A 24,837-nucleotide genomic window follows, 5' to 3' on the forward strand; every position below is an offset into this window, starting at 1 on the left:
GACCCCTTAGAAAACAGTGGGCCTGCGTGCTCAGTCATTTCAGTCGTGTCCGACTCTTTGCGACCCCATGGACTGTAGCCCGCCAGGCTCCTTTGTCCGTGCAGTTTTTCAGGCAAGAATACTGGAGAAGGTGGCCATTTCCTTCTCCAGGAGATCTTTCCAACCCAGGGATCAAACCCACATCTCTTAAGTCTCCTGCATTGGAAGGTAGATTCTTTATCACTGATGCCAGCTGGGAAGCCCCTCAGAAAGCAGAGTCCATGTCTTTAATAGGAAGGAGAGATGTCTATAGAAGAGAGTTGCTAAACATGGGAGGGTGGGGGAGGATAGGGGACTGAGAAACCTCGGGTTCCATTTGCAGCTACATAGCACATCTCTCAGGCTGCAGTCCGTGGGGTCGCTGAGGGTCGGACATGACTGAGCGACTTCACTTTCACTTTTCGTTTTCATGCATTGGAGAAGGAAATGGCAACCCACTCCAGTGTTCTTGCCTGGAGAATCCCAGGGACGGCGGAGCCTGGTGGGCTGCCGTCTATGGGGTTGCACAGACGTGACTTAGCAGCAGCAGCACATCTCTGAAAGTACTCCCCTTAAAAAGCTCCAATTCCTTCTCCTGGGCCAGCATCACAGGGGGTTAAAGAAATGGGTCACTCATGGGAATTTAGAAGATGTATTCATACAGCACAGGAGCCCATTGGAGGAGTGGAGATGAATTGGTCCCCAGAGTCCGGTCTGGTCCTGAGGTCAACACCCTGAGAATGGAGTTGTCTAGAGCAACAGGCCCAATTAGGGCTTTGAGATGGTGGGAGGCTGGAGGTCCCTGGGACTGGAATTGGAGCAACCAGAGATTCTCTCTGGGCTCCTCTTCCCTTGCATTCATCACTAAGTTCAGTTCAGTTCAGTCGCTCAGTCGTGTCCAACTCTTTGCGACCCCATGAATCACAGCAGGGGAGGCCTCCCTGTCCATCACCAACTCCCGGAGTTCACTCAAACTCATGTCCACAGAGTCAGTGATGCCATCCAGCCATCTCATTCTCTGTCGTCCCCTTCTCCTCCTGCCCCCAATCCCTGCTAGCATCAGACTCTTTTCCAGTGAGTCAACTTGTCGCATGAGGTGACCAAAGTATTGCAGTTTCAGCTTTAGCATTAGTCCTTCCAATGAACACCCAGGATTGATCTGCTTTAGAATGGACTGGTTGGATCTCCTTTCAGTCCAAGGGACTCTCAAGAGTCTTCTCCAGCACCACAGTTCAAAAGCATCAATTCTTCGGTGCTTAGCTTTCTTCACAGTCCAACTCTCACATCCATACATGACCACGGGAAAAACCATAGCCTTGACTAGATGAACCTTGGTTGGCAAAGTAATGTCTCTGCTTTTTAATATGCTATCTAGGTTAGTCATAACTTTCCTTTCAAGGAGTAAGCGTCTTTTAATTTCCTGGCTGCAATCAGCATCTGCAGTGATTTTGGAACCCCCAAAAATAAAGTCTGACACTGTTTCCACTGTTTCCCCACCTATTTCCCATGAAGTGATGGGACCAGATGCCACGATCTTCGTTTTCTGAATGTTGAGCTTCAAGCCAACCTTTTCACTCTCCTCTTCCACTTTCATCAAGAGGCCTTTGAGTTCCTCTTCACTTTCTGCCATAAGGGTGGTGTCATCTGCATATCTGAGGTTATTGATATTTCTCCCGGCAATCTTGATTCCAGCTTGTGCTTCTTCCAGCCCAACCCACTGTCATAGGACTGTGATGGCGCAAAAATTTTCTACTTTCCCAGAATTAATGATTAGGGCCCAAGATGAAGAAAACAGAGATGCTAAGTATCCCATATTGTAAAGAACAACAGTTGGGGCCTTGATACCCTCCGCTAAGAGAGCATGACACTTGAAATAGCTCTGGAACTAACCCAGCCCAATCTATAAAAGAAGGGTGGGGGAGAGAGTGGAAGGAGATAGATAAGAAACAATGGGTTGCCTTCTCACCTCCTTGAAGCTGAAAAAGCAGGGAGGCTCTGAGAGAATTGTTAATGGGGGGTGTAAGCTGGCTGTTGGTCTGACATCTCTTTTCCCAGTTAAACATCTGTGATGCAGGCAACTTGCTGATCAGCCTCCTCTTCCTAGTGAAGCAGGGATGGGGAGAAGTTGGAGAGATGTAGAGAAGAGGTGATAAGGATCAACCTGCACTCCCACCAACTGGTACAGCAAGGGTATGTGAGTTTCCCATGGGTGAATGGACTCCCCAGAAGGGAGCCAGGTGTGAGCTACAATTCTGGTCTAAAACCCAAGGCAAGGTCCTAGGAGCAAAGTGGGCATGGCATCATGCATTGGTGTGCGGAAGTGTGGAAAAGAGCAAGCCAGAACTGGACTTCCCACACACAGGCTCTGTGTATGGGCAGGGGTGGGGGGCAGGGGCCGGCACCCGGATCCGGCATGGGCCTCATAATATCCCATACGGTATTTGAGCATCTGCCACCCAGAGGGCAAGCAGCGCCAACCTGAGAAGCTGCAACAATGAGCAGAAAGGGGACCGACTCTTGTCTGCCAGCATATCCCCCTGGATTCCCCAGCTGTCCAGTGGTTAGCATTTCATCTTCCAATGCAGGGGGTGTGGGTTGGACCCCTACTTGGGGAGCTAAGATCCCACATGCCTAAGGGCCAAAAAGCCCCAAAACATAAAACAGAATCAATATTATAATAAATTCAATCAAGTCTTTTAAAAAATGATCCACATCAAAAATACCTTAAAAAAAAACAAACAAAACAGAGACCCTCATGGTTTTCCTTTCCCTCCTTCCTTCCCCATCATCTTGGGAGAGCTACTTCAGGATAAAGTAGAGGAAGGATTGTCTCAGAAACTGACTGAAAGACCCCTGATCTCCTCCAAGCTGCTGGGCTGCCAGTTCACCATTGGGCACCCCAGTATTCTTGGGCTTCCCTCGGGGCTTGGTTGGAAAAGAATCTGCCTGCAATGCAGGAGACCTGGGTTCAATCCCTGGGTTGGGAAGATCCCCTGGAGAAGGGAAAGGTTCCCCACTAAAGGATTCTTGCCTGGAGAAGTTCATGGACTACAGTCCATGGGGTCCCCAAGAGTCAGACATGACTTTCATGGACAGACAGACAGGGAAGGAGGAGCTAAACCAAGCTGGAGACTGAAGCTTTGTCATTGGGCAGAACTGAGCTGGTAAATAACTTAAGTAACCAGGAAGGTATGGGAACTGCCCGAGCTGTCACAAGGAAAAGGAGTATGGCAAGGCTGTAGATTGTCACCCCACTTATTTAACTTCTATGCCGAGTACATCATGAGAAATGCTGGACTGGATGAAGAACAAGTTGGAATCAAGATTTCCAGGAGAAATATCAATAACCTCAAATATGCAGATGACACCACCCTTATGGCAGAAAGCGAAGAAGAACTAAAGAACCTCTTGATGAAAGTGAAAGAGGAGAGTGAAAAAGTTGGCTTAAAGTTTAACATTCAGAAAACTAAGATCATGGCATCCAGTCCCATCACGTCATGGCAAATAGATGGGGAAACAGTGGAAACAGTGGCAGACTTTATTTTGGGGGGGCTCCAAAATCACTGCAGATGGTGACTGCAGCCATGAAATTAAAAAACGCTTACTCCTTGGAAGGAAAGTTATGACCAACCTAGACAACATATTAAAAAGCAGAGACAGGCTCTTCACAAGAGTTGCCCAGGAGGAAATGATCCCAGTTTTCCTGTTTTGAGATCTCATTGTCTTCATGTCACTATTTTACTGAGATCATGAGGGAGAATGAAATGAAGAGAATGCATCGATAAGATGAAGATGAGGAGTGATGAAAGGGGGAGAATTCAGTTCCTTGATGACTTCATAGAGCTACTGAATTAACCGAAACAACTTTGAAACTTTTTGTTGATGCCCGGCTCCAGCGGCGCAGGCGCAGACGCGAGAGACGCCTGGCCCCGGCGCAACCAACCACGTGCAGAATCGTGGCTGAGAGGAGCTACCCCGCGCCCAGGGTTAGGGCGGTGGCCGAGAGGAGCTGTACCATGTCCAGGAGGCGGTGGCTGCTTGGGCACGGAGGGCCGAGAGGAGCTGATCCACATTCAAAGCAGGAGGGGAGGTCTTGAGGAGATACCCCTCGTCCAAGGTAAGGTACAGCGGCTGCGCCTTGCTGGAGCAGCTGGGAAGAGATACTCCACGACCAAGTGGAATATAAGAATACAGTGTTCTGGGGAGGAAGGAACAAGATGGCGGAGGGATAAGATTGCAAGACCACTTTCTCACCCACAAATTCGTCAAAAGAACATTTGAACGCGGAGTAAAGTCCACAAAACAACTTCTGAATACTGGCAGAGGACATCAGGCTCCCAGAAAAGCAGCCCATTGTCTTCTAAAGGAGAGAGAAGAAATCCAGCTCCACCCACCAGAACACCGACACATGCTTCCCTAACCAGGGAACCCGGACAATCACCCGTCCAACCCCACACACAGCGAAGAAACTACATAATAAAGAGAACTCCACAAACTGCAAGAAGAGGGAAAGGCCACCCCAAGCAAAGCAATATAAGCAAGATGAAGAGGCAGAGAAATACCCAGCAAGTAAAGGAACAAGATAATTGCCCACCGACACAAACAAAAGAAGAAGATATAGGGAATTTACCTGATAAAGAATTTCAAATTTTGATGGTGAAAATGATTCAAAATCTTCAATGCAAAATGGAGTTACAGATAAATAACCTGGAGAAAAGGATTGCGAAGATGGAAGAAAGATTTAATAAGGACTTAGAAGAAATAAAAAAGAGTCAATATACAATGAATAATGCAATAGATGAGATCAGAAACACTCTGGAGGGAACAAACAGTAGAATAACAGAGGCAGAAGACAGGATAAGAGAACTAGAAGATAGAATTGTAGAAATAAATGAAACAGAGAGGAAAAAAGAAAAACCAATTAAAAGAAATGAGGACAATATTAGAGACCTCTGGGACAATGTTAAACACTCCAACATTCGAATCATAGGAGTCCCAGAAGAAGAAGACAAAAAGAAAGACCATGAGAGAATACTTGAGGAGATAATAGTTGAAAACTTCCCTAAAATGGGGAAAGAAATAATCACCCAAGTCCAAGAAACCCAGAGAGTCCCCAACAGGATAAACCCAAGGCGAAATACTCCAAGACACATATTAATCAAATTAACAAAGATCAAACACAAAGAACAAATATTAAAAGCAGCAAGGGAAAAGCAGCAAATAACACATAAGGGGATTCCCATAAGGATAACAGCTGATCTTTCAACAGAAACTCTTCAGGCCAGAAAGGAGTGGCAAGACATACTTAAAGTGATGAAAGAAAATACCCTACAGCCCAGATTACTATACCTAGCAAGGATCTCATTCAAATATGAAGGAGAAATCAAAAGCTTTACAGACAAGCAAAAGCTGAGGGAATTCAGCATCACCAAACCAGCTCTCCAACAAATGCTAAAGGATCTTCTATAGACAGGAAACACAGAAAGAGTGTATAAACTTGAACCCAAAGCAATAAAGAAAATGGCTACGGGATCGTACTTATCAATAATTACCTTAAACGTAAATGGGTTGAAATTTTCAAAAAGGCTAGGAAACAATTCTCATAGCCATCAATAGTTCAGTGTTGAGTTCATGAATAGTTTTTAAAGCTTGGGACAAACTGTAGTATTTGCTATTTGAAGTACTATTTGTAATTGGCATATTACGATGTAACATTGGTCTTCATTTCCAACTTAAAACACCTAAAAATGCCTAACAGGTTTTTAGATTTGTGAATTTTAGTTGAAATGTATTTTACGATGTTACTAAACCTGCAGAAATATTGAAATATTTCAGAGAACTTATTCACTGTACATTTAATTTATTTTATTTATAAAAGTTATGAACTGTAGAAAGTTTTACTTGTTGGGTCAGATGCTTGTTGCTTCAAATGCTTGTTGCATTTGAAGTGCTAGTTACAAGAAAATCAAATACCTTCAATGTATAAATGCTATTAAGTTTTTAAAGGACTCTGGAGTATAAGTAAGTTTGTTTAAAGAAATTTAGTCTGTTCAACTTGAAAAAAATAAATAAAATTGGATTATTTGATTTAAAAAAAAAAGAAGTCTACAAACGATAAATGCTGGAGAGGGTGTGGAGAAAAGGGAACAAACTCCCTCCACTGTTGGTGGGAACATAAATTGGTGCAACCACTATGGAGAACAGTATGGAGGTTTCTTAAAAAACTAAAAATAGAGCTACCATATGATCCAGCAACCCCACTCCTGGGCATATATCTGGAGAAAACCATAATTCAAAAAGATGCATACACCACAAAGCTCACTGCAGCACTTAAGTGTTCATCAACAGATGAATGAATAAAGAAGATATGGTACATATGTACAATGGAATATTACTCAGCCATTAAAAAAGAATAAAATAACGCCATTTGCAACAACATGAATGGACCTAGAGATTACCATACGAAAAGTGAAGCAATTCAAACAAAGACAAACATCACATGGTATCACTTATACAGGAATCTAAAAAGATGTTACAAATGAATTTATTCACAAAACAGAAATGGACTCATAGACTTTGAACACAAACTTATGATTACCAAAGGAGAAAGGTGGTAGGGGCAGAGATAGATTAGGAGTTTGGGATTATACACACTACTATATATAAAAAGATAATCAACAAGGACCTATTGTATAGCACAAAGAACTCTACTCAATATTCTGTAATAACTTATGTGGGAAAGGAATCAGAAAAAGAATGGATATATGTATATGTATAACTAAAAACTTTTATAAAAGAAAAGGGCAAACGTTATAAATAAGTAAACAAATAACTCCAAAAAAAAATAAAAAAAAATAAAATAAAAAGCAGAGACATTACTTTGTCAACAAAGGTCTGTCTAATCAAGGCTATAGTTTTCCCAGTAGTCATGTATGGATGTGAGAGTTGGACTATAAAGGAAACTGAGCACCAAAGAATTGATGCTTTTGAACTGTAGTGTTGGAGAAGACTCTTGAGAATCCCTTGGACTGCAAGGAGATCCAACCAGTCCATCCTAAAGGAGATCAGTCCTAGGTGTTCATTGGAGGGACTGATGCTGAAGCTGAAACTTCAATACTTTGGCCACCTGATGTGAAGAGCTGACTCATTTGAAAAGACCCTGATGCTGGGAAAGGTTGAGGGCAGGAGGAGAAGGGGACGACAGAGGATGAGATGCCTGGATGGCATCACTGACTCAATGGACATGAGTCTGGGTTAACTCTGGGAGCTGGTGATGGACAGGGAAGCCTGGCGTGCTACGGTCCATGGGGTTGCAAAGAGTCGGACACGACTGAGCCACTGAACTGAACTGAACCCTGAAGAAAGAAGACGCAGTGGAGCACAGCTAAGACCCAGGATGGCAGAGGGAAAATGTCATATTTGTACCCCCAGGGTGCTGCAGTTCCTCAGCTGCTTTCACAAAGAGTTACTTGCTGCCTCTCCAACTTCTCCAGCACTGGGGTGTGGATAGTTACCTGAGACCTAGCCCACCCCCATCCCACCCCTCCCCAGGGTGGGGTGTGGTAGCTCACTGGAGAGAAGGTGCATTCATCCTTTGCTTTACTCACAACAGAGAGAATGATCATCGCCCTAATGATCATTACCTTTATGTCAGAAGTCATTGACATAAAATGCACTGTGGAAACTGTAAAAAGCAAGTCTTTTTATTCTTGGACAATGTAAAAATTGCAGATTTTTTTCCCACCAATATGGAAAATAAAGATAATCTATGTTGTAATAGCCATCAGAGTTGTCCACCAAATATTGATTCTACTTTTGTTAACAGATCCCCCTGGACTCCCTGGTGGTCCAGTGGTTAGGGTTTCACCTTTCAATGCTGGGGTGCGAATTGGACTCCTGGTTGGGGAGCTGAAGTCCCACAGTACTAATTCTACTTCTGGGCACTTGCCAGCTGCCCTTGAGCTAGATGGGACCATGTGATTTGTCGTAGTCATTGAGATGGGAACCAAGTGACATGGCCCTTCCAGATGGAAGCTTTAAGAACCAGGGTACAATGTAGCATGTTCTCTCTCTTTTTCTTTTTTTGCCTTCACAATCAAGGGGAATGGAACCTCCCTCAGCCTGGGTCCCTGATGACAAGAAGCACCCCTTGCTGACGAGTGATGGATATGTTCCAGGAGGGAGATGAATACCTTTGTGACTTAAGCGGGTAGGGAGCAGGATGTGTGTTACTGTATCTTATCCTGGTCTCTCCTGATTCTTATGAGTAATTCACCAAGGTGCCCATCATCCAGTGAAGACACCACATCCAAGCAGTCAATGGCCCTCCACCGCCAAGCATGTAGATGACCAGGGTTAGTGTATGTGTCACATACAGGATGGCAGACCATTAGCTACAATCAAAACTTTGGTTAGGAAGACCCCAGGCAACAGGACCTTCACAGAACAGCTACGGGAAGGAGGGGAGCAGTGCACACAGTGGGGAGGATGAGGCTACCCCAATAAGGTGTTGGCACAGAAGAGTATAAGGGGTGGATCAGATTTGACAAGACATGACAAAGGTGCCTGTGTCACACACCGGACAGGCATATAATCAAAGTCATGCCCTTTCCTTGTTTAATTCAGGAAAACCACACAAAGGGGCATAGTGATCCAGGCCACAAGAATGAGGGCTTGGTTTGGTATCAAGTTTTGCCTGTCACCCCTGTAAAACAGGCGGGGAAAAAAAGTCAAATGCCATAGACCAGAAGATCAGGTTTCCAAGAAGCTCTTCAATGTCCTTGATGGGCACACCTAATGGCCTTGTGAGTCATTCAGGAACCTGGGAATAAATGGTCGGATGAGCAAACTGGCTCTCTCTGGGTTCTTTTCCTACCAGGAGTCTGGTGCTGCCAGATTCCCAGACCCCTGGGGAAACCAAGGATGAGTACCAGCCTGGAGACCCCTCTTATAGTATCTGAGGGACCCCAGCAGCAGTCATTTCTTGACATCTAGCTGACAATGTCCCCGGTCTTCCCCTCCCCACAAAGGCCAAGCATGACTCAGAAGCCTGTGGGTGAAGGAATTAACAGGATGGGTCTACGGTTCCCTTTTCCTTGACTGCCACTAGGAATGGCCCTCTGGTCTTTGGAGAAAGCAGAGGAAGCCTAAACAGGGCTGCAGGGTCAACCCCAAGTCTCCCAGTGAGGTCCTGCATGAGCAAACACTTCCATTATTTCTCTTCCTCAATCCCTGAAGCCCATGATAGGCATCGGCAAATTAGTGGTTTTTTAATAAGACTCTAAACTATGCAGAGAGAGAAAAAAAAATGCACTCACAGCTGAATACAGCCACGCAGAGTGAAGGAAGGAGAAGGCTGCTGTTCTAGTGCCTGAAGGAAGGCAGCCCTCAGTGGGCAGAGCTCAGGGCCGGGAGGGGAAGATCTGAAGGTGATGCCTGGCTCTGCCTTTCCCAGCCTGGTGCAACCCAGCAAGTCACAGAGCTTCCGAGCCTGTGACCTCACCTGTGAGATGGGGATAATGACGCCCATGTCACTGGGCTGGGGTGAGTATTAGTTCGGGGCCTGTGGACACAGCAGCTCATTGTTAGCCCTGGAAGAGGGAAACCTGCTGGACCCATCTGAAGGCTGAGATCCTTTCCCAGGAATGCTTAGCTAAAGAAAGGGCTGGGGGCAGGGTCATTTTCAAGGGCACTCTTTTCTGTTTACCTACAAAGGGTAAGGGGACAGAGGTGGCAAAAGGAAGTTCTCAGAGGCGGGAGAAGAAGCCACTTCTGGACGCAGCTGCTTGTGCAGAGAGGGAGGCAAAGGGGAAAGATGTCTGTAGCCCAGAAACAGTCTGGAGCCTCATCTCTGCCGCAGTGTCCATGCTGAAGGCCTCTAGCAACATGAGCCAGACCAGCAGCCTTGACCTGAATACGTGCCCCACAAAACTAGGGCACAGACGGCGTGAACCCCACTGGGGCCTGCTCCCTGTTTACAGTTGCTTCCCAGCCTGGGGTCTTCTGCTCAGGATTACGGCCAACATGCCCACTCCCATCAGCCTGAGCCATGGAACGGGCTTCCCCAGCCCTGCCTGCCAAGCACCGCCAGCAACATCCCCTACTTTCAAGTGATGGCTTGTGGGGCTAGCTGCAGAGGTGCAGGTCAGGGGAAGTGTTGCAAACAGGACACCGCCGCTATAGGCAAGGGCCCAGGGGGTCAGGGTCGTCACTGCCAACGTGGCCCCACCTCGTGGCCACTTCTGGCTCCCTTTCTGGGCTAGCACCTCAGACTTCCCAAGACCAGAGTGGAGGGCACCCGGGCCACAGTAAACAACTACACCGTTAAGGAAATGAACGCCTTCCATCAAAGGAAGCCACCCAAAGAAAGAGGCAACCGCCACCAAGGTTTACGCATTTTTTATTTTTTATAAAACAAGCTACAAACGGTCTCCATCCCTCCTCACAAAGCGAAAACCACACAACTCAGCCTCCACACGTGTGTGAGAAAGATGTCCCGGGGAGATTCCAACTTTCTTCACGGAGGCGCTTCCTTCAGGGCAGGGAAGGAGGCTGAGGTCTCCCGGAAAGTCCACCCAGCCAGCACACCAGGCTTTCTGGTCCAGACTGATGGGCCAGGGCTCTTGTTCCATCCTACCACGTTGGGATGGGGTCTCCAGTCACCCTGACACAACCTCTGGGACTTTCATTAGGACAGCAAGAACCTTCTCCAGTGAGAGGATGGGATACTGGGATGGGATAGGAGATGCACAGAGATGGGACCAGATTTCCAAAAATAATCTACAAAGGCGCTGGTCCTGGAAAACTGCCCACCCTCCCTCCCTGCTGCTATGGCTGCTCACAGGAAGGAGGGCTCAGTGTTACCTGTCACCCTTTGTTGGCTGACTGTCGGATGGGCATGCCCCCACCCCTGCCACCCTGGGCAAGAGGAAGCTGGGGTATGACCCGAAGGCTGGGTGGTCCATGTTGGAATCACAGTAAAACGCCTGTGGGAAGCTAGGCCTGGATTTCCCCATGGCTGGGCCATTCTGTCCTCACTTCCAAGGGATGCAGAAGTAACAGGCCCAAGATGAATTTGGCCCTGGAACTGGCCTCAAGCCTGGAAGCCCGTAAGAACATTTAGGAAAACAGGAAGAATCTCGGTACTGAGTTTAAAAAAAAAAATAGAAAAGGTTGAGTGACCAACAAGGTGATGGACACAACGCTTCCCTCGGGCTTATGCTGACCACAGGACAGGTGGGGAGAAAGAGGACTGCAGAAGTAGCTGCCTAGTCTGACCTCGGCACTGGGCGCTGTCTCAGGAAGCCTCATTCACGTGTGTGCGAGAAGTGAGAAGCCTTGGGTGGGCACCACACTCACCAGGACAGGCCTCTGTCCGTCTCCCTCCACTGCTCAGATATTAAATTTAACTACTAAATAAAAGGTCCCGTGGGGTCTTTTTCTTCTCTGCCTGCTCTCTCCTGCTTTACATGGAGTAGATGCTAAACATAGCTGGAAATGTTTCAAGGGACCCTAACGCAAATCCTTAGGGCAATCTGTTCAGCGGGCACCAGCGACACTGTGCACCCACTGAGTCTGGGCCACCTGGGGGTCTGGATGGCCTGACCACATGGGCGCTGGAGGATGGGGACTCGTGAGGTCTACGGGCCTCCCTCCAGGGGCCACTCCCATAGTCCTGCAATGTCCACTCCCTCCCTTGAGAAGGTCAACCGCCAAGTGACTTGCCGCTCTGTCAGCCACGGCAGAAGGTGGCCCCTTTCTCCCACCAGAAAAGATACCCACGGAGTCTGCACTGTGATCACAATGGAATCCGGCTGGCCGGAGATGGAGTCCTGGGTTCTAGAGAGCAGGGCTGTGTGTCTGGAGCTGTCACAGCTCAGAGCAGGGAGAGGGAGGGAAATAAACAGATAGCAATGCCAACACCTGTACAAAAGAACTATACAATTTACATATATATTTATATACAGTATATAAATCTCTTTCTTCTCAGTCCCAGAAAGCCCCCCGCCCTCCAAACCCTAAAAGTTGTCAGTAGCAGATCCAAAAACTTAACAACAAAAGAGAATAAACAGTCTTTCTTCCCTTTCCTTTTCCCACTGCGGTATTAGATACTGGTGTTTAAAAATGAAACCAAAAAAGAAAACACACAAATAAGAGTTATTAAAAGTGCAAACACGATGGGCACCACTTATGTTACATGGGATGTGGCTGGGCCGTGGGCAACGTCGAAGGTTAGCTGTCTGATGATCCATCCTGCCTCCCTGGTCTCTCCACCTGCCCTTTGGTTTTCCGCTCCTTAGACAAGGCGTCCTACTGAGAAGGGGAGGAATAAGAGAGAAATTAGAGCTAGGTTAAGAGAACTCTGGGCTTCCCTGGTGACTCAGATGGTAAAGACTCTGCCTGCAATGCAGGAAACCCGAGTTCAATCCCTGAGGCTGGAAGATCCCCTGGAGAAGGAAATGGCAATCCATTTCAGTATTCTTGCCTGGAAAATCCCACAGACGGAGGAACCTGGCGGGCTACAGTCCCTGGGGTCACAAAGAGTCAGACACGACTGAGAGACTAAAACACTTTTGTGAGGACTCCAAATACATATATCCATTCCATCACTCGAGAGGGTTTTTCTGTTCAGCGTTAGGCACCATCTTTGGGCAAGTCAATGGGAGAGCTGTTGGGTTTTTCAGTGGAGGGACTTGTCTCCAGCCTCACGGGGTGGTGAAAAATAATCCTGATAACTGCGCTTCATAAACTGGGAAGGACCAGTTAAGAGACCCAGCCCTGAGAGCACTGTGCTGGGAAGTCAGCTCCCCAGTGAGGAGTCTGGTTGGTGAAAATGCCTGGGTTCATGGGGCATTTCCCAAAATTCAGTCCCTCGGACCCAAAGCTGCATTCACCCCCAAACTCTGTGTCCTGCCCCACCTCACTTTTGCCCCCCACTAGGTGTGCAAGCCCCTCTCAGCCCACCAGAGGGCACCGCAGCACACCAGATGACCAACGTCTGCTTCAGTCCCTGCATACAATCTACCCAGCTGGCTCTTCTGCTGCTCCTGGAGCAGAGACCCAGCAAAGCTGCTGGCAGCTCAGGGGTGTGTCGCTCTGTGTGTGCTGTGCTGTACTGTGTCGCTCAGTCGTGTCCGACTCTGCAACCCTGTGGACTATAACCCACCAGGCTCCTCTGTCCATGGGATACTCCAGGCAAGAATACTGCAGTGGGTTGCCATTTCCTCCTCCAGGGGATCTTCCAGACTCAGTGATCAAACCTGGATCTCTTACGTCTCTTGCATTGGCAGGTGAGTTCTTTACCACTGGTGCCTCTTGAGTTCCTCAACTATTTCTAATTTCTCCTGTGCATTCACCGCAAACCAGGCACCAGCTTGTTAAATCTTCGCACCAAATCTGTGAGGCGGACGCTATCGTATCCATCTTGCAGATGAGGAAATTGAGGCTCAGAGACTTTGGGTAGCTTGCTAAAGACTACAGAGCTGGGAAGTGCCAGGGCTGCCTGCTTCCTTTGGGTCCTGTGCACCTGGTGCCTGGCAAAGCTTCAGAGGGCAGCCCGGACGCCTCCGTGAGCCGGGTGGGCCTAAGGTCACGACACCCAGCCTCCCCCTAGCTGCTGGGCGCTGTGTGGACCTCAACGACCAGCACAGGGAGTGGACCAAGGGCAGAGTGCCGATAGAGCTCTGTGATTCTGAACCTACTGAGCCCACAAGTGCTCCAGGTGGGCCTGGGGGTCAACACAAACACTGGGTAGTCTCTTTCCAATACTGCCCCCCAGCTTGTGCTCTGAGAAATGCACACAGATTCTAAGTATGCCAAAGCATAATGTCACCACACAGGACGTCCCTCTCCCAGCCCTTGGTCATTTGACCAGGATCTAATGCACTGTGCCTGAGGTTAGGAATTGAGAAGGCACACCCATGATGGCAGGGGAGAATCGGGAGCGTGGACTGCATGCAGTGTGATCAGTGCTTCTGACAGCTGCAACGGTCTCATGAAGAAGAATAGTATTATCTATCGAACTGTCACGGAGGTCCCTCAATGCCTCAAACGCTTCAACAACTGCTTTGATTCACTGTCTCAGTGTGTCAGCACAATGGCCCCGTGAGGTGGATACTATGGTTATTTCCATCTCACAGAGGAAGAAACGGAAATCTGGGATGGTTGAGTAGCTTGTACTTGGATGAAAGAGCTGGTCTGTGGCTGAAGCAGGGTTTGACCCATGATGCTGCAACCATGTCCTGGGGACTCAAAGTCATGGGGTCACAGAAAGGCATCCTCATCAGGCAGGACTGCCTAGAGGAGCTGAAGGATGTCAGGGTGACTGAGATGCATGTTTAGAGATGGGAGGAGAGGGGAAGCAGCAGGAGGTAAGGTGAGAGAGTTTAAACTATATAAGGGCAATGGGAAGCTGTTGAAGAGATTCAGTCCGAGAAACGATAGCATCAGTTTTGGTAAAAAAACAAAAACAATTCTTCTGGGGCAGTGTGGGAAATGGATTGGGAATGAGGGTCACTCACCCAGGGTCACACCTCCCACCTCCCAGGGTCAGGGCCACTACAGGTCACTCACCCAGGGTCACGCATCCCAGAAACGGGCCAGATCCCAAGACTGGGTACCTCAGCCACCTCCCCAGTGGCTTTTGGGTTTACCCTGTCAACCAAGGGTTAGAACAAGGAAAAGCCCTTATGTCTCCTTCAAGGCAGTTCTCGGCACCAAACAAGTCAGAATTACTCAGATCGGCATCATCAGCCCAGACCCTTCACCTGCACTGCAACTCTCTAATTTTTGGGGGGTGCAACCAACTTGACAGGTCCAAGTCATGTTTGTTATCTTCCCCACCCCCGAGGCCTACTCTGCTCTTCCTCCCATGTTGCCCATCTCAGTGAACGGTCCGCCCTCCAGTTGCCCACACCAACCTTCATCCCTCTCTGCACTCAAACACCAAGCCCTGAAGTTCTACCTAGTCACCTCCACCCAGTACTCTGCAACCCCACTGGGTTTTCCCTAACTCAGGCCTCCATCATCTCCTGCCTGGTTGGTGCTCCAGCCTCCTATTGGGTCTCTGCCCTCACTCATTCCTGACCCACTTCCCACACTGCACTAGAAGAATTTTTTTTTTTTTTACCAAAACTGATGCTATCATTTCTCGGACTGAATCCCTTCAACAACTTTCCATCGCCCTTATATAGTTTAACCTCTCTCACCTTACCTCCTGCTGCCTCCCCTCCCCTTCGACCCCTAAACATGCATCCCAGCCACCCTGACGTCCTTCAGCTCCTCTAAAACTCTCCTTCCCCACTTCCACAGCCTCACTTTTTACTTGCCTCAGTTCAGAACACTCCTTCCTCCCATGACCTTTCAGCTCAAGTACCTCTTACTCACTGATCAGGGATTTGTCCAGAGCAAGGGCGGCAAGCTTTTCTGTGAAGAACTGCTGCTGCTGCTGCTAAGTCACTTCAGTCGTGTCCGACTCTGTGTGACCCCATAGACGGAAGCCCACCAGGCTCCCCTGTCCCTGGGATTCTCCAGGCAAGAACACTGGAGTGGGTTGCCATTTCCTTCTCCAATGTGTGAAAGTGGAAAGTGAAAAGTGAAAGTGAAGTCGCTCAGTCGTGTCCGACCCTTAGCGACCCCACGGACTGCAGCCTACCAGGCTCCTCCATCCATGGGATTTCTAGGCAACAGTACTGGAGTGGCTTGCCATTGCCTTCTCCTCTGTGAAGAACTAGATGCAATCATTTTAGCTTTGTGAACCATGGACAATATACAACAGTCTTGGTTGCATAGTCTTCTTTTTTGAAAATTACATCCTTTTAAAAACAGAAAGGACATTTGCTCCTTGGAAGAAAAGTTATAACCAACCTAGACAGCATTTTGAAAAGCAGAGACATTACTTTGCCAGCAAAGGTCCATGGTTTTTCCAGTGGTCATGTGTGGATGTGAGAGTTGGACTATAAAGAAAGCTGAGCGCTGAACAACTGATGCTTTAGAACTGTGGTGTTGGAGAAGACTCTTGAGAGTCCCTTGGACTGCAAGGAGATCCAACCAGTCCATTCTAAAGGAGATCAGTCCTGATTATTCATTGGAAGGACTGATGCTGAAGCTGAAACTCCAATACTTTGGCCATCTGATGTGAAGAACTGACTCATTGGAAAAGACCCTGATGCTGGGAAAGATTGAGGGCAGGAGGAGGAGACGACAGAGGATGAGATGGTTGGATGGCATCACCGACTCAATGGACATGAGTTTGAGTGAACTCTGGGAGTTGGTGATGGACAGGGAGGCCTGGTGTGCTGTGATTCATGGGGTCGCAAAGAGTTGGACACGACTGAGCAACTGAACTGAACTAAAAATAGGAAAGCCACTCTTAGCTCACAGGCTGTAAGAAACAGGCTGTGGACTAGACTGGGCCCATGGCCTATGGTTGGCTGACCTCTGGCTAAGACATCACTTCCTTCCTAAAGATTTCCAAGCCTGATGGACCCTGAGCGGATGCAGGTGCCTTACATACATTCCCACAATACTCTGCGCTTGCTGCACTGTGACAGAGACCATCAGGTGTCCACCAGAATCCATGCTCTCCTCTTCCTGGGCCCCTCGCTGTGGGGTGTGGTCTAGTGATGGAGATCCAGCCAGTGAAATAGGAGAGGTGATGTATGTCACTTCTAGGACTGGCCCATCAACCCCACCCCATGGGCACTGCTCCAGAGTTTACGCCATCCGGCTGATTGGAGAGGGAGAAGACCCACAGGGTGACCTTGGATGTCACAGAATGAAGTTGGCAGAGTCATTCTCAGCCTGGCTCTCAGAGTGACTGCACCTGGAGCGATCTCCACTATCCCCCCCCCGACACACACACACCCTAGGACCTGGAATCATGGTGAATTATTATATGGGCAAGAGGAACTAATTTCCACTGCGTTGAGCCATTACATGTGTGGTTCTACTTGTCACTGCAGCCCAGTGTATCCTAATACACCCTCATGGCACTCACCACAGCGTATGTAAATACTTAAGCATCTGTCCCTTCAATAGACTGTGGAAGGATAGGAAACTTACCCTTCCATTCCTCCACTGTGTCAGGTGTCTAGTGCAAAGCACGATGATGCACTCCCAGTAAGTAGTCAAATAAGCGCATACCTGGGAATCTCATCTATTGCAGGGTGGGGGTGTGGGGTTCCCTTGGTCCTCTCCCTCCAGGAGGGGCAAGTCCCGGAGGGCCAGGAGCAGAGGCGATCACTCACCTTCTTTGCTAACACCCAGGCAGCCCTTCAGCTCGGGCAGTGAGATGACCTTGTCCTTGTTCAAGTCACAGTAGTCAGTGAAACGCCGGGCACATTTCTTGGGCTTGGCTTTCTTCTTCACGTAGCGCTTGAAGGGCTTCATCTCACGCTTGTTGATGTCGCTGCTGCTGTTGCTGTCCAGTTGGCTGAAGTACCAGTGCACCACGCGCTCCTCCAGGGTGTGGCTGGGGTCTGGCTCCGAGAACCTGGGCCACAGGCAGACATCCCACCCCCAAGCCCCACTCAGGATTCTGCAGGAACCACCAGCCCCACTGCAAGCTTCTCCCACATGCTCAGATGCCAAGGGTTGCTGGCAGCCAGGTAGAAATGGCTCCTCCAAGCCCAAACCCCCTCAGCCCTGCTCAGCCTGCAGCAGACTCAAGTCACTCTTTCCAACTTGAGCCTCTAGCCCAGACAGTTCATTTCTGGGGGATCCCAACTAGGTTAACCCCCCACACCCTCCACCACCATAGCTAGGGATGTTCTCGTGCAAGATGGATGCTCGGGACATACCGACTGGATTTCATTCACCTGAGAAAATCACAGGGATCCAAACTGTCCTTCTCCTAGCCTAGCGTGGCTGATACCCAAACTGCCGTCACACATGAACTCGACACCCAAATGAGTGTGACTATGAAGGGAGCTTGGAGCCTCTACCACCCGCTCAGCGCCCAGGCTGGGTCCCAGGAGGACTTCCAAAGCAGCAGGAGTAGCCCGGGGCTTCAAACTGTTGTCTTGGCAACAGAGTCTAAAAGAGTGAAACCAGGCAACAACAAATCAACGTGACGTGTGAAGTTCCCGTGGGCCATCGCTGTCGGGTACCAAGTGCGGTAGGAATTGAGAGAAGCAGGCAACTGAGATGGACACAAAGAAAGGTTCGATAGCAAGTCCAGACCTACTAACGGTGAGTCCACACAGAGGTCTTAAGAGAGGGCAGAGCCAGGAAGCCACATGTTAACTCGAACACCTGCGGAATTCTGCTAAGAAGCAGAGTAACCTAGAGTAACCAAGAAAGCTTGCTGGGGGTCAAGATGCATGGCAGTGACTGCATGGAACACTGCACTGCCCCTGATCGTAACATGATAAGAGCAATGGCTCCATGTGTAATATACACAAGGTCTACCCATTCATTTTACTTATTCGTGCCTCATTTTTTTCCCCAAAAGGATTCAGGGTGCTAGGGAATACTGAAAACTTTAAAAGCCAATGATAAGTCTGTTCCAGAGCGGGTGACTGGCCAGGAGAACAGAGCCACACAAGTCCCATGGCTCCTGCTGCCAGGTGAGTGAATGTGGTCCAGAACCTTGAGTTTAAAGCCCTGGGTAACCTTTCCTCGGCTAGGGGACTGAGGCTGAGGTTGGCCCATCGTCTGCAGGGAACCGGACAGACTGCACCAGGGGTCCTACAGCAGGGATTCAGGACCTGCCAGCACACTCTGAAGCAGTACCTAGCAAGAAAAATATTCAAGGCACTTGCCAATGCCTTGGGGTTCTTCTCTGGAATTTGCTGAGGTTTCCAGGAGGGAAGGGACAACCCTGACCCCTCCACTATGAATGAGCCGGCAAACTCCCTCCCCTCCCCACCCCAAAGTGACCTCACCATTTAGGGAAAAAGAAGTTTCATTACCAAAAAACAGCCAGGCGTCCCTGCTGAATGCCCATGCCTAATTAAGTGGATTATGGTCTTGGGCAGGCCCCACTGGGCACCTTGGACCAGGTCCAAGACAGCACAGTGAGTAGATCAGCCAGCAGGACCTCATCCTGACATGTCTGGAGCAGGGAGTGCCTGGGGAAGGTGTGAGGGACGGTCTGCTTTTCGCTCTTGGGGAATCTGCTAGGTCCGTCATGGATACCAGGCTTGGAACGGCTTGCAAACAGGCAGGGCTCAGACTGTCGTCTCTGCCAGTGCATGCTATTTTGGTGGTTTTGAGCTTCCTCTATTTTCACTGCAATATTCACTCGCGAGCCTGTGGGGCATATACCAGGAGGGCCCCAGAAACATCTCTATCAGGATGCTCCTGGAGCAGGAGGGAGAGCGGCCAGCTCCCTTGCAGAGCACCCTGTCTGCCTCCAACTTTCCCCAAATGAAGGAGGACCCAGGCCAGGGAGGAGAGCCAGGACGGGCCCCAGGGGAGGCGCTCCAGTTATTCTCCTCCAAGCTTTCTAAGGCATCCAGGGGAGGGGGTCAGGGTTTTCCCTCTCAGCCCCTCCCTTGTGGGGCCACGAGTGCCCCGGTGAAGGCAGCTCTTCCTTTAACCTTTAGGCTCAGCATAGCGTCATGTCTACCTAGAGGCTGGAATAATAAAGCCTCAGTCGCTGAGACGGGAAGGGATGAGGTCATCCCACCCAGACGCCCTGCCAAGAGAGGCTCGCTGCCTCCAGCACGTGTTCCTGGGCTCCCGCCTGCCTGCCCGGTTCCGCGACTCTGTGACTGGGGCTCCCTGCACCTTCCTTTGGGCTAGTCGGCAGCAAGAAGCAGCTCTTTCCCCCAGGTGACAACCTCTAAGAGTTTCGTCTCAGGCCAGAGAGTGACTGTCACTTGGCTCCTGCTTCTTTTCCCCTCCCTTCCCTGTCTCCCTGGTCTGGAGAGCCAAGTTTCTGCCCTCCTCACTCCTAGCAGGACCTCCCAGCCTAGAGCAGCCATGACTTTGGACAGCTACACCCCTGCATGTCCCACCTCTGGCCCCCACTGAGGACACTTGCCCAGGAGAGGTGCTCCGAGGGCCCTCCATGCCTGCCTCTGGCTCCCAGAGCTCTGCCACAACCCAGACTGCCTCTTCCCTCCCTTCTCCCCAGCTGGTGTGAGATTCTCTGCTTCTGAACTCCTCTGACTTCCAGAACCCGTGCTGCATCCTCCCCCAGATAATAGGGCCCAGCTCTGCATGTATAGCTGGGCAGTGCTAGGGTCCTGCTTTGGAATCCAACCTTTTGTCTAGGCCAAGATCCAAGTGCACTTAAGGCAAGAATTTCTTAGCTTTGGGGAGATCATGGACCCTCAGAGAACACAAACAAAGCCACAGTCCCTCTCTCTAAAATGCATATGCACCCAGAACTCTGCAGATTTTAGGGGTTTAATGGATGCTCCAAACCTCATTCAAGTTAAGAATCCTTGTCTAGAGGGAAAGAGACTCCAGTCATGGCCCTAGAAGAATAAGTATGTACCTTCTGGGAGAAGATGGGATGAGACAAAAAACAGCAATTGGAAGGAGTCTAGGAGTAGTTTTCATGTTTCCAGCAAAGCATAATGAAAAAAAAGAAAATTACTGAAGGCATCTGGCTCAAAGCTCTGAAAGTGAGGTTTCTGGCTTCACAGCAGCTTTAAGTCCCCAAACTACCATACTTCATACAAGAACTAGTTAAGAGGGAGATTTATCAGGAGTCCTGATTTAGCCAAACCGGCAGTGGGCATGTGTGGGCACCGCCGATAACTGAGGGGAGGCTGGGATTTTCCCAGGGGAGCACGGGGGTGGAGCAAGATGGCCTCCTCCAGAGGCCCCAGGAATCAACAGTCTTTGCTGGAGTCCTTCCCATCACAGTTAGGCTCTCCACAATTTACCACTGACCTCAAAGCCACACCCCACTGATCCCTCGAGCTCTTGCAGCTTTCTAGCAGTATCCTTCAAAAACACAGGCTACCTGCACTCCCAGTTCCAGGGTTACACTGGCATGGACTCCAACCTCTCCCGTACACATGCACACAGAACCACTAGGGTCATCAGAGCTTCTCATCAGGCAAGGGCTGAGGACCCAACATTAGAGCCAATAATGGTTCCTTAGATCACCTAACAGTGACACCCAGGTCCTTGCTATGGGCCTCCCTACAGGTAAAATTCCACTTCTATTAAAAGGGCTCCTTGGTGTGCAGAGGATCCAAGTTTTCTTGGGTATGGCATGAAGAGCCAGTAAAATGTTGGTGTCAGCCCTCCCTCTGGGCTTTTTTGGTAGCTGTCCTCGTGCCTCCCGCCTCCAGGGAGAAGGAAAACCACTAGAGCCAGGTCCCTCCCTGGACCGGCCCCACCGAGTCTTCTCCCCACTGAGAAGCGGCAGGTGCCGCCCTTCCCCTGCAGTTCTCACTGCGTCGCTTCTGCAGCCTCAGCCCGGCCAAGCCTTGGCTGCAATGCACAGCTGGAGAGCCAGCCCCATTTACCGCAAGGAAACCGGTGCTGGCCGAGATCTTGGGCCCGATTCTGCTGTCCCAAGCAGTTTTAAACAAGGTGAGGTGGGATGGCCTGGAGGCACGAGCCAAGCCAAGCAGACCAACGGAGCCGCATCTGGAATCGGGTCCAGGCCCCGCCAGCTGTGCGGGCGGGTGGGGCTGGGAAATGCCAAGTCAGCCACATTCTCAGCCTCTTCCTTGCAAGACCATCAACAAGTAACCACATGGGGCAGGAAGGAGGAAGCCACAAGACAAAGGGCCTCTCCTTGCAGGACCACGTGAGGGGCTGGAAGGCTGATGCAGCTCGGCCTACCTCCTCTCCATGCTGGCTTTTTCTGGGAAGGCCGATCTATGGGATGGAGGGAGGAGGGCTCTGCTTCTTGAAGGAGGAAAGACCAAGAGCATACTTCAATGATCCATCAACCCTTCACTGAGAAAAGCTATCATCTAATGATACTTGCGGGCTTCCCCTGTGGCTCTTTACCAGGGGTAAAGAATCCACCTGCAGTGCAGCTGTTGCAGCAGATGTGAGTTCGATCCCTGGGTCAGAAGATCTCCTGGAGGAGGGCATGGCAACCCACTCCAGTATTCCTGCCTGGAGGATCCCATGGACAGAGGAGCCTGGGAGGCTACACAGTCCATGGGGTTGCCAAGGGTCCGACACACATGCAATGAAACCTGCAGGCTGCTCCCTCTCAGGCTCTAGCCATAGATGTTTCCATGGGTACCCCGTTCACTTGGCCTATTTTTCAATTTGAGCCACAGTGCTTTCCCCCCAAATCAAGCTAAATGCCAGAAAAGGAAAAGAGAGACATCTCTCTCTTCCACTCCCTACATCTGACAAGTCTTCAAATCCTATTGATTTCATTACTTGAACTTCAGTAGATGACCCTACCCCCCCATACCTTTAATCCACACTCTCATCACCTTTCACTCAGATGATGCTGTAACCTTCCTGCCCCATCCAGCACCCCTCCCGTCCAGCTCCCATAGGAATGCCCATTTAACTCCATGACTCCCTGCAGCCTCTCTGGCATGAATCACAAGGTCCAGCAGGGTATGGGCTCTGCCCAACTCTACAGCTTCATCTCCTACAACCTGCCTCCCAAGCCTAAAACTCTGCTTACAATTCCTTCCACAGATCCTGTGTGTGTGTGTTAGTTGCTCACTTGTGTCCAAGTCTTTGTGACTCCATGGACTGTAGCCCACCAGTTTCCTCTGTCCATGGAATTTTCCAGGTAAGAATACTAGAGTGGGTTGCCATTCCCTTCTGCAGGGGATCTTCCCAACCCAGGGATCGACTCTGGGTCTCCTGCAGTGCAGGCAGATTCTTTACTATCTGAGCCACCAGGGAAGCCCACAGACCCTACCTTGTTCATCCCTCACTATCCCAAGGGTCCCTCTGCTGGTAAGTCCTTACTCCTGGTCCACCTAGGTCAGGATGTTGTCTCATTCATAAGTGAAGATGTGGCTTAATCATCACCTCCTATGGAAAGCCTTCTCTCACGTGCCTTCCTCCCCTGCACAACTTCATCTGCCTCTGTTATCACACTGGCTTTACAGGGCACTCATGTGACTACACAGCTCTTCTCCCAGGAGCTGCTCCAGCCCAGGAACCAAGCCTGCATCCCTGTATGTCCCCAGAGCCCAGCACAGAGCGTACACTGGGTGTGCGATGTAAGAGTTTGTGCAAAGCTAAAATCTCCAAGCCTGACAGGTGGCAGTTTGGGATGAAGACACCCTCTCTTCTACTCAACCCAAACGTCCCCCTGTCCCTTGTTCCCAATGTCACTAAATAAGACTGTTTCCCACTGGCCCCAGCTGATGTCCAGCTTTAATTGCCAGACCCTGAGAGGATGCAGGAGGGATCAGCTGTGGCTTCCTTGACCTCGTGCTTGCAGTCCCAACTCTGCCTGAATTCAGAGCCAAGGCCTAAACCCAGGCAGCCTGGATTCCCTAATTCTCTTCACCAGTCCTGCTCCTCTGCCTTTGCTCTTCTGTCCTAGAAAAGCACCTGGCCAGGGGCTGTCCACACAGCACCCAAGTCCCGTGGGCCCAGCCAGGGCACCGTAAAGCTCTGGTGGCAGTGAACTTCAGGGCTGGGTTTGGCCTCATAATTAGTCTTGAAGTAGCTGTTGGACCCTCAGACGTGTGCCAAGGAAAAGAGGCCTCACTGAGACATCCATCTCTGTGCCTGACAGGAATCCATCCATTTACCCACCCATCTTTCTGGCTATTTATTCATTTAACGAACATTTACTGAGCACCTACTGTATGCCAGGCAGTATTCTGAGCTCCAGGAATATAGCAGGGAAGAAGGTGAAAAATGCCCCTTTTCTCATCGAACTTCAATTTTCATTGGGTGGGGTGAGGCAGATATAAATAAACAAGCCAGCAAAACATCAGGTAGTGATAAACACTAGGTTGAAAATTAGAAAGAGGCGTCATGATAGAAGGTGACAGGGCTGTTCCTTTCGTTCAGATGGTCACTGAGAAGGTGATATTTAAATGGAACAGCGGGGCGAGTCACGGGAAGATAAGGCTGAGGGAGCAGCTGGCAGGGAGGCCCTGGGGCGGTGAGAGCTTGGCCTGTTTGAGCGAGAAGGACCTGCGGCAGCTGACATGTAATGATGGGAGGCAGTGGCATACGAAAGGAGGGGGGGCGCCATCAAGACCATCCTTCAGAGCCAATTCACGGTCAGAGTTAGGCTTGATTTTCCTAAACATTGGGTCGACATCAAAGTTCACTCAGGTTTTTCCGTAACAAATTATGGAAAAACCCGAATGAATTTTTTGGCCAACCCAATATAATAGGGAGATCTGAGAAGGATTTAAATGCAGTAAAACCAGTAACCCTGACCAACTACCCCCCTGTATAACCACTCCTCTCTCCTTCTCCCCCTCAGGCCCACTCCGACCCCCTTGATCTCTAAACTACTTCTCGATTCATCTTGTCTGTCTTTTGATTACAAGTATAGCCTCCAGGTCACACAATCACCATATGCAGTTCAAGCCTTTCATTCTCATCAAAACCAAACATAGTCAAGTTCGTATGAGCTTAAAATGAAAAACATGTTTAGGAAAGAATATTTTAAAAAAAAATTTCTTCCAACTCTCATTATACCTAAGAGATTTTTTTTGGAAAGAAAAAGAAAATCACTTCCCTAAGAACATACTAGGATTAAAAGCATTTATAAACTTCTTAGTTTTTATTTTCTGTAAAAATTTCCTCACCCTGCAATTTGAGGGCAGAGCGTCCATCTGAGCCCCGGCAGCAGGCCTACCTGTGCTTTTGACCCTCCCTGGCCCAGGACCCAGCTGGGTTCTGCTTTCCCTGTCACTGAAGCCTGCCTGGAACTGAGGTCAGGCAAGGCTCAAG

The 24,837-nt window shown here is 49.4% G+C and overlaps 1 protein-coding gene across 3 annotated transcripts in view; it reads right to left on the reverse strand.

Annotated features, from left to right (window-relative positions):
• Positions 1-10,406: 10,406 nt before the first annotated feature.
• The window catches only part of SMOC1 (SPARC related modular calcium binding 1), a 149,084-nt gene continuing 134,653 nt past the window's right edge, over positions 10,407-24,837 (reverse strand). For 2 of the 3 annotated variants that reach the window (XM_055436265.2, XM_055436263.2), the window contains exons 11-12: positions 17,265-17,509; positions 10,407-12,330 (exon numbers count right to left, since the gene is read on the reverse strand). In XM_055436265.2, coding sequence (XP_055292240.2) covers positions 12,314-12,330; positions 17,265-17,509 — 262 coding nt within the window. In that variant the 3' untranslated portion in view covers positions 10,407-12,313. The remainder of the gene's footprint in view (positions 12,331-17,264; positions 17,510-24,837) is intronic. The other variant, XM_055436264.2, reaches the window with a different exon arrangement.

This window comes from Moschus berezovskii, chromosome 9 (genome assembly GCF_049115385.1).
Source record: "Moschus berezovskii isolate FMDL1 chromosome 9, NW_MosBer_1.0, whole genome shotgun sequence".
Taxonomy (NCBI): Eukaryota; Metazoa; Chordata; class Mammalia; order Artiodactyla; family Moschidae; genus Moschus; species Moschus berezovskii.